General features: G+C 42.7%; 1 protein-coding gene across 6 annotated transcripts; it reads right to left on the reverse strand.

Annotated features, from left to right (window-relative positions):
* Positions 1–157: 157 nt before the first annotated feature.
* Positions 158–12108, reverse strand: C2H11orf54 (chromosome 2 C11orf54 homolog). 6 transcript variants are annotated; one of them, XM_040583683.1, is made up of 11 exons: positions 11553–12004; positions 11025–11110; positions 9764–9935; positions 9263–9386; positions 7140–7238; positions 6147–6220; positions 5257–5358; positions 4121–4297; positions 3227–3376; positions 2504–2620; positions 158–444 (listed from the first exon to the last, which is right to left on the reverse strand). In XM_040583683.1, the coding sequence occupies exons 4-11, from the start codon at positions 9318–9320 to the stop codon at positions 271–273; spliced, it is 951 nt and encodes a 316-aa protein (XP_040439617.1). In that variant the 5' UTR covers positions 9321–9386; positions 9764–9935; positions 11025–11110; positions 11553–12004; the 3' UTR covers positions 158–270. The 6 variants fall into 6 exon arrangements, with proteins under 6 accessions (XP_040439617.1, XP_040439620.1, XP_040439616.1 ...); XM_040583686.1 differs by lacking the exons at positions 9764–9935; positions 11553–12004 and adding an exon at positions 12048–12108 and having other exon boundaries at positions 9263–9343; XM_040583682.1 differs by lacking the exons at positions 9764–9935; positions 11553–12004 and adding an exon at positions 12048–12108.
* Positions 12109–12172: the final 64 nt, after the last annotated feature.

Below are 12172 nucleotides of genomic sequence, written 5' to 3' on the forward strand. Positions count from 1 at the left end.
AGCTGAACCAAATAGCGGGGAAAAAAAACAAACCAACAAAACAACCCACAATTAATAATACTGCAATGAAATTACCGTTTGAACCGAGCCGTAACGATGTCAGTTACACCCACGCTCCCAATTTGTCCCTTTCACAAAAGCAAGAAGCCAGCAGTCACCTGCTCTCACGTTTATTCTTGACTCTGATAAATGCACATAATTGAAAGCGTTATAAAAATCAGCATGCGTATTTTAGAAAGATTAAAAAGCCTTCCACACAGCCTCTGGGTTTCAGTCTCTGCCGACCAGGTGTGTCTCCGGGGGCCTGTCAATGCGGAAGAGCAGCTCGGCGGGCAGCAGGTAGCCCAGGTACTGCACGCTGTCGGGGCTGGTGTCCTGGTGGTAGTGCCCTCCTTCCCCGTGGGGGCTGAAACAGTGGGTGTGCTCCACACGCAAGTCAAAGCCCTGTCACCAGAGAAAGGTCCATCAAGACGTGTTCATGTGAATGGTGTTTAAAAGTCCTGGGGTGGTCTCTCCTAGAGAGCCTGCTCCAACCATGAAGCACTGAAAATACGCAAGACGCTTGTGACACCAGTAACGCAAAACGAGGAACTGCACAAGGCTTTGCTGTAGGACATCAGAGAGAAAATAATCCAGTAACCCTGACAGCCCCCAACTTTTGCTGCCAGTCTTGGAGATTTCCTTTTTGTTTGTTTTTTTTCTTCCCTCCTTTCTCTCCATTGGGATTAAGTAAAGCAGTCACACCAAGGAACCCATATGGGAAATCAGAACCCCTTTGCACTGAATGACAACAGAGCCATGTGATAAAGTGACTATTGCTCTACTTCAATTTTGAGAGCCAGCTTAGATGAAAATGGGAAGAACAACTAATAAAAGAACAAACAGCATACTAAACTGTAAGATTGCCCTCACCAGTTTTATATATTGTAGAAGCATAAAATCATGGAATGGTTTGGGTTGGAAGAGACCATTAAAGATTATCTAATTGCAACCCTCCCTGCCATGGGCAGGGACATCTTCAGCTAGACAGGTTGCTCAAAGCCCCATCCAGCCTGGCCTTGAACACTTCCAGGGATGAAGCATCTGCTTCTCTGGACAATGTGTCAGTGTCTCCCTACCCCCATCGTAAAATTTTTTTCCCTTGTATCTAGTCTGAATCTACCCTCTTTTAGTTTAAAAACATCCCCCCGTGTCCTATTGCTACAGGCCCGACTAAAAAGTCTGTCCCCATCTTTCTTATAAGCCCCTTTTATGTATTGAAAGGCTGCTATAAGGTCTCCCTGGAGCCTTCTCTTCTCCAGGCTGAACAACCCCAACTGTCTCAGCCTGGCTTCACAGGAGAGGTGCTCCAGCCTCTGATCATCTTGGTGGACTCCTCTGAACCCACTCCAACAGGTCCATGTCTTTCTTGGGGCCTCAGAGCTGCACGCAACACTCCAGGTGGGATCTCACAAGGGGGACAATCACCTTCCCTGACCTGCTGGACATGCTTCTTTTGATGCAGCCCAGGATACAACTGGTTTTCTGGGCTGCAAAAGGATACTGTTGAGTAATGCTATGGCATTTGAATGCCATTTTCTACTGCTGTCTCTGTAGCGACCTCAAACTTTTCCACAACCATAGGCTTAGCTGAGTGCTGTTGAGCTTGCAGTGGGTACAGATGGGAGTAGCCCAGCTGCATCCACTACACAAGTTGCATTGGTGCTGAGTGGAGCAGCTGTTGATGGTTGTGTGTACCCGCTAGTTGATTGTGGGAAGATGCACACAATTTAGCCATAGGTCAAAGGCTGCCACGTAACAACACAATGAAGTCACACCCTTGAACATATCCAAGCCTACAGCATGTCTCATTTAACTGAAAAATGTTTTTTGTATTACCTATGACTGTACTTTTGTTTATAAAAGAGTCATTTTCATCCACGGTTTCCTGGTTACTTTTAAATAAATGATCTTCCTAATGATGAACATCCTAATGGCTTTTTAAACCAGATTGGTTTTTATCCTGAACTGTTTGCCGTTGAATGTAGTGCTTGTGAAAGATGCTAGATAACTTTCTAGCATGAGGCTTTGCAGACTTTAATTTGCATTGGCAATTATGAGACACATGCTTCACATATTTCGACACAGCATTAGCAGAGACAGTTCTTAGGAAAGTGAACTACATGAACACAGGGCTGAACAAGTTTCTATGCTCTGGACATTTCTCCTGGTGTGGCCAGAACTGAATGCAAACTATGCTGTTGGGTTTGGCACAAACTTGCACACTGGAATTGGAACTGAACCGTTAAGTTCAATCCACTACAAACAGCCACTAGGTTTCAGAACAGATTGACCTAGCCTCAGTTCAAACCACCAACAGAAATAAGAAGCTTCTATTTCATTATACCACCTCTGGAAGAGTTTAACACAATATATACAAACACCTGTTTTTAAAAAGAAAACCGCATCCAAGACAACATTTATTACCTCTCCGTTTACACTTAGAAATGAGAAAGAGACTCACTGGATCTCTGGAAACTATTACTGGCTGACAAATCAGTGGAGCTTTCATTTCAAAGAATTTGAGCCAGTTATTCACATCCTCGTCAGTGTTCAGAGGACAGGCAGAAAATTCTGGAGGCTAAAGCAAAAGTAAAAGTTGTATAAGTGAAAGGAAGACACTTGTACCAAGATACTTTTTCTCTAGCAGTTTTCCTTCACTTTTCCCCTTCCCACTATTCCGTTCACATTTCTTCTTGACTAAGAGAAGCTCACCAGTGCCCATTACTGTGTTACTGCCAGAAACAGAAGCGACCAGAATATCGATTCTTTCATTGCACAAGTAGTGGGAGAACTACTGAAGTGAGAGTTCTCCTCTTGGTACATTTTAGAAGCTCAGTTATTTTTGAAAAGTCTATTGCTTCTGATAAGTATCATCTCGGTTCGTGTATTTAATTTCAATTCATTTTACAATAGTTCTACAGCTCTTTAGCTGCCCATGGATTTCAAAAGAAAGGATCAAGGCCAAGTAATACAGCATCACTAGTTTTGTAACGTCAGTTTTGTAATGTTTGTTGTAATGTAATGTAAAAAAAATAAAAGCTTTTTAATACACGGCTTATCCTAAACAATTTATACATGCACTTAAAAATACAAAACAAAGTCAAGGCACTAAGATGTTACACCCTGATTTATACTTCTGTTTTCAGAAGGACGAAGAAACTTATATGAATTGAGAGCAACATACCATAATGTGAATCTTTGCTTTCCCCTTCTGAATGATAAATGTACCACCCATCCCAACCGGCTTTTCTCCATAGCGCTTCTCTAAAATTTGTCTCAGACAAGACACAAAGTTGAGTTCCCCAGTTCTTCCATTGGCTTTCACTTCAATGACCTAGAGAATAAAGTTAATTTGTTATTGCTGACTCCCACTTCAACAGTCTGCAAAGGTCTGTGAAAACTTCTCTGAAATTCTTCCAAGCTTAGAATCCAAGATTACTTTTTGAAAATGTGAGTTTCCCTGCAAGTGCTGCTCCACTTGCACCCTTCCACTACCTGACCAACTCTCTTTCCTGACTTTTTGTTGTGCTGGCTTTGCCTGTGAAGGCTGCTGGGCAGCAAGTAATTTACTAATACATGAGACAATGGTACAAGCAACACCTTTCTGTCCACCAGCTGGCTTCCAATCTGTTACAAAGAAATTGCTGGAAGTAGAGAAGGTTGCTCAGTTTCCACGCAGTAGTCAGGTATTTGACTGCTCTGCCAACACCTCTTTGTGCTAGCTGTGTTAGGGGAAGAATGACAAAAAATTAGACAAGTGCCCAGACCTGATTTACACAAGTACATTGTACAACTGTTATGTTAAATCACAGCTAGTTTGGACTGCATTTGGATGGATGAAATATGATGGCAAAGTTTTAGTAAACTAATATTTATCCCTCAAAAATTCAAATGCCTCTCTGTCTCCACCAATTCTTCCCTTCATTTGACAGCATCAGCTCCTTATGTTTGGATATTTCTTTCATGGAATCACTACTTTACTATTACCACAGAAAACTGACAGGAGAACATTGAAACAAGAGTTTCCCCTCAGCCACAAAGCTCTACAAGCAAAGTCACCTTTGATCCAAGTACATACCTTACCAGGTTGGCCCTCACTGGCATAAAGGTTGGCCAACAGCCCAAACTCACAGTCAGTGTATTTACTGCTGTACTTCTCAAGAAGGCACCCTTTATCTGCAGGATTTATCTGGGCAATGTAGCTCCCATTTACAGCAGGCTTTTTTTCACTCTTAGTTTGAACAATAGGGATAAGCTAAGAAAAAGAACATGGAAGAATAAGTCAAGTAATTTGATAAGAACATGTAAGAGTCAGTCAAATGAACAGAACTCCCATAAGAGCAATTTAAGCTTTGGGCCATGATCCCAAGAAATAATCACCTTCATCACACAGCTCTGACTCTCAGGATGAGGTCTGTACTGGTAAGAAAAATGCACTAATATTGTAATGTAATTGAAAAGTCCAGAAAACAGTTCTACTTTTTCTGGACAGTTAAATTTAACATTATGTGAAGACGAGTGCTAGTGTTAACTCAAAAACGAAAACCAGAAGAAGTCGTCCAACCCTTGAGATCTTAGGCCTGCATGCAAGTATTGGAATTTTATGCGATACTTTCTCAGTGTACAGTAACAACCATTATTAAAGCGGCCCAAATTTAATGCTGAGATGGACTATCTCACCTGCCAATAAATGCATCAAAAGGAGATGGCAAGACCAGAGGTTTATGGTTGAAAAGACTCTGACTAACCAAACTACTTCACAGGCAGTATTTTTTGTCTCCTGCTTCTCCTGCAGATGATCATTTTGTATGCGGCACCTTTAAAATTTACAATTGTAAAACAAAGCTATCCAAGAGGGCAAAAGACAGGGAGTATTTAAAAGGCTTTTACCAGTAACTTTACCAAGTATTTCTAAATCTTGTCATCAAAAGCTCTGGTCAGGTCTTTGTCAATCAGTTACAAAAAAATCAGGTTTCTTGCACGCTTCAAAGCAATCACATGCTTCCTGGAGAATTACAAGTTAAAAATTAATCTTTATTTTCTCAATAGTACGTGGATGACCCTCACCTGAACTCCTTCTAATGTGTTTTATGTGCTTTTGGCATGAACGGTGTTTCTTAAATATTTTGTTGCAAATGCGAAATACCCAGCATACTGCTCTACCATTATGATCCTTGCGTGATTCACCGAGAACCATCACACTTATTTACTGACCTCAGCATTTACTCCAAGAATCTTAGATGAAGCAGCTCCAGCTCCAAGAATGAAAGCTCCAGGAAGCTCTATATCTTTTGCAACTTTATTTAGATCATAAACCTGCAAAAGAGAAACGATCCTTTGATTTTGGTGCGGTGCTCCGATTAAGAATTGTCATTCTGTTCACTGTAACCTCTGGACGCATTTAATTCACAATGCCTTCCTTAGTATTTTAGATAATTCAGTTGGACACAGTTTCTGAACAATACAACATTTAGTAGTAACTAACTGGGTACAAGTCCACTTGTTTTCTGAAAAGTAGAGGTGGGCTATATGTTCCCCTGCCATTTTACCCCCAAACTGAATTACTGTTCTTACTGAAATTTATATTTGTGTAAAATGAAAAATGGAACAGAATATCATGTAGATACAGATGCAAGTGCAGCATCAGAAAGGAGGCATGGTATTTTTTGGGAAAAGACAGTAATATGAATCCAGTGTTGGCCTGACAATGCAAATACAGACAGTTTTTACAAAGAAGCCTGGTTGTGTCTTGAAACCACAGGCATGCAGCAAGCCATATGGTAACATGCAGACAAGTCCTTTGTTTAGTAGTCCCTTCCACTGCTCCTGTCACAGATGATGCATTTCCAAAACTATCTTATAGCCCAGGGGAGGAGAAGATGAACCATCAACCATGATGTGCTATTTTTGCTACAATGTGTAAGATTTTGTGACATAGTCTATGTTTAACAGATGTCAAAATCAACCTCACAAAATACTAAAAAGTAAGTCTGTTTTACAAGTGGAATGTTATACTGTCCATCAGTCCTCAGTTTTGTTTAGACTTCAACAATGCTTTTATTCTGACAAATGTATTAATCTCCACAGCTACAGGAAAAACTCACTTTTTCTTTCTGTACAGTAGGTATGAGGTAAGGAACACCTCCCACATCTGCTATTCTAGGTTTTCCGCAAATTCCTGGAAGAATAGAGCCAGTTAGCTTAGTAAAATATTTTTTCCTAATAATCTTAAAATGAGCATGCAGTCTAACCGGTTCCTCAAACTTCTAACACCCTGAGAATACTATTTTCCTAGCATGCTTACATAAAAAGTGGTGTGCTATTAAGAAATACAAGGACAGTAAGCCCTAAAATGATTCACGTAAGGATTTAATGCTAGGCAACGTGTTGCAAAATTAACATACTCTAAGCACAAAAATATATTACAGAGGGCAACAACCACCATTTGCCAGTTCTCCAGTAAGATGCCCTTGCCACAAAGTGGATACCCTCGCTGGGACTCCATTTGCAAAATTTCAGCAAAACTGGATGTCCAAGTCTCAGGACAAGTATTTTAAAAAGGGATGAACCACCTTCTGGAGGTGTTTCTTTCACTACATTGATGACAGAGGGAACTCAGATGAGCACAAGATGACATATCTGTCTTCCAGACAGTTGATGTCAAAGAAGATTAATCCCACTCAGAGTAAGACAGTCTCACTTCATTGACAAACGTGAATGGCAAGAATTTAAAATTAATGGAAACACAACTCCTTAGGTTCAGATAGTGACTGGCATGGATCTAAAAAATTTCTCCTTCTGGAAGGTAACAAATTAATTTCAAAACCTCTTCAGTACACTAAATAAAGCTTGTGAAATAAGTGAGTATTGCAATCATAGGTTAAGAAAAAATATGACAAGTACTTGTAATGACTTGTCCTTGTTCACACACTGACTAGGAAGCAAATCCAGAAATAACATGTAGCTCTCCTCTCATGCATATTCTTTACCTGAAAAACAATTCAAGCTCTCCCAACATCTTTGGAAGATCAAAACCAAGCAGGATCAGGTAGAAAGAACCGGAGAAGTCTTAGTGGAAGACAGGAATGCTAGGTTACCTTTAGCAGGAAAGTTGAAGGGTTCCTGAGTCAGATCAGGACAGTCTACAACAGAGACTTGAGCATCAGCAAAGTTTTCTTTAAGCCCTTTCTGCAAAACTATAATAAAAAACAATGGCAGAGTCATTGACAACAAAAACGTACCAAGAGTTTGACAAGTTACTAACAACAATAAATGTATCTGTTTAGGCTTTAATTCAGCAAGATACATTAAAGGACTTAAGCTTACTCTAACTCTATTCAAATGTTACTGTCTTTAGGCACTTGTTTCCTGAGGCAGAACAAAAGCTTGTTCAGATAATTGTTTGCTACCACATTAATTAAGAATTTTAAAAAACTTTTAACTGAAATACAATAACTAACTTCTCCTGGTGCTACTAGGAGCAGCACAATGTGAAGTAACATGGGTAAACTTAAACCACATTCAGCAGTGTCTTTGCTTCACAAGAGCAGACAATTATAGTCATGGTCAAATAAGCAAGAGCAAAGGAGGAAGTAAGTTCTAGCTGAAGTGACAATCAGTTCTTTAAATATATTAACTAGACTGTTTGCAATAGCTTGATTATAATCTCAAACTCTCTCTGCTGTCTGGAAATTTCTGTTATCACAGGATATTGCCCATCATGTTTAAGTTCACATGGAGATTTTCTGGTGAGTGCCACCATCAGTACAAGACAGGTAATGAATGGCGCTGATGACAATGAACAGTCCCAAACCTAAACTTCTGGGTTTACTTCATATCAATGTTTTTAGGCTTAGAACCTACAAAGTCACTCAAACAAGGATTCTGACTTAGACAAGTGGACTGTTTGGAAACAACTTCCAAATCTTAATTGAGTGTGGGATTGCCTTCACATACACTTCTTTAAATACGGTGTTAAAAGGTCCAAGTTCTTTCACGCCTGGGGGTCTGCTTTAACAGATGTCTCAAAATAAGGAACAGAAAATCCAGCCTGCGATCTCAAATCAGGCAGTTCCTTATTCACTCATAAGTCTTCCCTGTGCCTTTGTTTCCTCCAATCAGGACTTCAGCCATACCTTACTTCTTGGGAACAGATTTACCAAGCTGTTGACCACAAGGGTCAGTAGAAGGCATTTGGCAGGTTTCTAAATCTCCCTCAGTACCTTCTGGCAAGCGAAAAAGGACAATAAAAAGACAGCCCTCAAATTATGCTCAAAAGCTGAACAGCAAAAAAAAAAAAAAAATTCACAGCTTACAGGAGGTCCTCAGGACAGATGGGGGAAAAGAAGAAAAAATTCTGCTTCATACTATTTTTTCTGCTGCTGTTTTAAGCTGTTCTACTGCAAGTACCTGCTGTTCTCTGCACAGCTCACAGGTCTATAGCAGTGCTGGCCTATTGGCCCAGCCCAAAAGCTACTGAGAACCACCTGGGGTACTGCTGGGACTACACTTCCTTAAAGCATGGAAATGTCAAACTGACAGAGACTTGGGAGGCTGACAGACTGAACTTGAGGACCTCTCTGAAAGCAAAAAAAGCTTTAGTACATCTGCTGCAGGAGACAGACTACCCGAAGGAATAACACCTTTCTACGAGGGCAAGGAAAGAAGCTCATGAGGTGAGTTGGACCAAATCCTGTCCAACCTCAACCATTCTGTTATTCTGAGCACGTTTGGTGAAGGCTTTGGAAACAAACTAAATAAAATGTTTCCTGCAGCCTGGTTCTAAGGCAATCACCAAAAGAGGACCCGACTACATTCAAGCAAGAGGACTTGCTATACTGCATCTTGTCAGCTGTGTTTTGAGTAGTTCTGAAAAAGAAAGGAATACTGGAGGGTAGAGGAAGACAGACAATCCTGTATGTGTAAGTAAGTCAGTCTGTAATTGTCACACTTTCACAATCTGTGCACAAATCTGCAGATGCAGCAGACAGTTTTAAAGGATTTAAGAGTCTGTGTGCTAAATATTACTGGGATTTGGGGAAGGAGTCATTGTTTGCTTTAAGGAAATAATAGCACAAAGTGCTTTTCTTTACATCTCAGTGTGTTAAGAGCATGAACATTCTGCATGTACTAGCTGTAGAAAGGTTTTGATAAGAGCTTTAAGATTAAGTTTGAAGAGTACATTATAAGTTTGTAAAAAGTTACACACTGTGTGACTTACCCCCAGCAAGCTCCTCCAGACTTGGAACGTGAAAAGCAAACCTTTCAACTTTGGCCATTTCCTAATCAGTGCCGATTTCTTCTGTTAAGAAATTACAATATGCCGCGCTGTAGGAGCAACTGATCTGTCAACAAGGGTAACAGTTTAACAATTAAAACAGACTGTTTTCAATATGTTACTTATTTTTCAGTTTCACTCCAGAATACATAAAAAACAGTAGAATTGTAGTTCTGCCATCAAAGGAAAGACTAACAGCTTCAATATTAATGTTACTTTCCTTACGTGCTTTGGAAGATGTCCGTCAGCTCTACAGCTGGCTCAGATCATTACATATGATAGTCCTCAAGCTTACAACTGGGTGTAGGCAAAACACACTCTATGCTGTTCAAAGGACAGGTCAGGAGATTTATCTGCCCTTTGTAAGCCTGGAGTCATAATTTATTTTTGCAAGAAAACTGTGCTTTTCTGAGCACACGAGCAGCCTCTTCAGGTCTTCCCTACCTTAATATTTACTTTTCCAGCATTGGTTACGGTGGACTTTCAACCTCAGCTGTGACATTGTGTCCAATTGAGTCTGGGCATGTTTCCCCTTCCAGAGGGGAACAGGCTAGCAGCAAAACAGAAAACAGCAGCAGCAAATTCTGCAGTATCAGGCTCTGTATGGGTACGGAGACTGTAACAAAAAGGTTTTGTTTGAACATAAGTTTAAGAACCCCTTTGCAAACAAAATATATTTCAGTCAGCCTTGCAACAGCAAACTGCTACTAGAGCAAACCACTAGCTCAGGGCAGAAACAGCTAATCATACACTACCTATAAATTAGCCACAGCAATCATTAACTGCTTAGGCACATGCTTGCTGCACACAGCAGAAAAAGAAAATGGGTCCCACTTATCCAGATCTCAGGCTTTGGAGGAAAATGCCAAAAAACCCAATTACAATCCCAGACCTGACAGAGCTTTTGTTAGGAAGGACAGTGATGTAAGCTAGCTGTTTATGTATACTTTCAGCTTCTATTTTTTAAAAAATGTTAGCTTTTATGATTGTCAAAATTTGTAACTGTCCTTATACCATCAGCCTCTTGAGTCTGCATAAAGGAAAATAAAACCCAGTGGAAAAAAGAGTCAGGAGATTATAGCAGTCACCTAACTGAAGTCTTTAAGCTCAGAGTTCAGCCACCCCAAATTACTGCTGTCAGCAAGCTGCAAAGAAAGGCAGAAAGCTACCCATGTGTAGTAATTCTCATCTTAGTTGTTCTTATACGTCTCCACAGGTGACTCCCTCCCTCCTCTGGCTGTGGAGAGGAAAGTAACAGGCTGGATTTTATGCCTCTGGTAGAAGCCTGCTGTCAGATGGCGTGAATCATACCCCAAGACTTTAAGTGTGCACCCAACACAAGAGAGCATGTAACTAGTCTGAGCAAGAAGATGAGAAGATGGCTTTGGCAGCATTGTTTTAGATGATCCTCATCTCCTCAAGAACATTTTGCCACCTCTGGAGGGAGGCTGTGCCATCACTCAAGACACCAGTTGAAAAAGTCCTGAAACAGGCTTGAGAAGGCAGGCTAGAACTGCTGTTGTGCAAAAGGTAAGAGGCAAGACTCGGACACAGATAAACAAGCAGGCTCAGATATAGGCCATCATCACCTGCTGTTTAAAGGACAGTAGTCAGCTCCCCACAATCAAGAAAGGAGGGAAAGGCTGTGGGTAAAGCATGATGTACCATAATAAACCTGATCTGCTTACTGGACAGTAGTCCTTACCAGGAAGGACACAAAAGAGAAGTAGATCCCTGAGTCACCACTGCAAGCATTCACAGGGGATCCGGTGTGGTTTGGGAGAGGAGAACCTGCAAGGAGACAACAGACAATTAAGGTCCATCGTGGAGGGATGGAGTGACATTGAATTACTACAGACTTTCAAAGAAAGAACACAAATGCTAAAGGGACCATAAGACTCTTAGACCTGAGACAATGCAACAGGAATGGGGGAAACAACATCTGAAAGACTTTCAAAGTGTAACTTTTTGAAGTGGGAAGAAAACACCAGAGAGAGCAGTCAAAGGACAGGAAAATGCATATGAAATGGGAACCTTGATCTTAATGGGGGTGGGTGGTGGGTTGTCCAGTATCAAAACCTGAACCAAGACTAGTTTGGGGGGTAAAAGCCAGAAAGGAGAGGTTATAGGCAGCCTAATGAGTCGGGGGGGGAGAAATACCAGGGAAACATTGAAGCTGGCAGTCAGTGAGAGAAAAATTTAGCGATGACACCAAGAAGAGCTAAACATTTACAGATGCACCCGGAGCGGTGGTGTTCCTCGACTGGGGTGATGCACGGCGATCCCGTATGCGGCAGGGGTCGGCTGCGGGCCGGCGGGGGCTGCCGAGCGGCTGGGATCTGGGGAAGAGCCGGGCACGAACCGCAGCGGGGCGGGAGCGGGGTCTGCGGGGCGCTGCCCGGCGGGAAGAGGCAGCGAAAAGCTCTGGAGCGAAGAAAGACTAAAGCTGTCCCGGCACCCGGCGGGGCTGCCAGAGGAAGCAGGGGGTACTCGGGCCGCAGCCGCCCGCTCGGGGAGCCTGGGCGGCAGCGGGGCGGAGCAGCAGGGCAGCGGTAAGGAGAGGCCGGCCGCTGCAGCGCGCAGCTCCTGGCGGCCCCGCACCGAGCGGGAAGCCCCGCCGGGGAGCCGGCTGAAGGGACAGACGGCCGGGAGCTGCCCCGCGCTGCCCGATCCTGCAAAAGCGCCGACGGACGATCCCCTGCCGCCGCTAGCGCCAGGGCGCACGTACCTGCGCCGCCGTCCGGGCTGCGCGGCGGCACCGCCCGCCCCCGCCGCGGGCCGGCCCCGGGGACCGCCCCCCGCCCCCCCCCGCATGGCGATGACGGCGGCACCAGGCCGCGAGCCTCCCTCCCG

The sequence above is a fragment of the Falco naumanni genome, chromosome 2 (assembly GCF_017639655.2).
Source record: "Falco naumanni isolate bFalNau1 chromosome 2, bFalNau1.pat, whole genome shotgun sequence".
Taxonomy (NCBI): domain Eukaryota; kingdom Metazoa; phylum Chordata; class Aves; order Falconiformes; family Falconidae; genus Falco; species Falco naumanni.

Bases quoted from the DNA above. Each gene is read 5' to 3' on its own strand.
- C2H11orf54 (XM_040583686.1), bottom strand. From the start codon at position 9,320: ATGGCCAAAGTTGAAAGGTTTGCTTTTCACGTTCCAAGTCTGGAGGAG. The intron at 6,221-7,139 runs GTAACCTAGCAT...CTATTCTTCCAG, and splicing joins CTTCAACTTTCCTGCTAAAG to GAATTTGCGGAAAACCTAGA. The intron at 5,359-6,146 runs GTGAGTTTTTCC...TCTCTTTTGCAG, and splicing joins CTACTGTACAGAAAGAAAAA to GTTTATGATCTAAATAAAGT.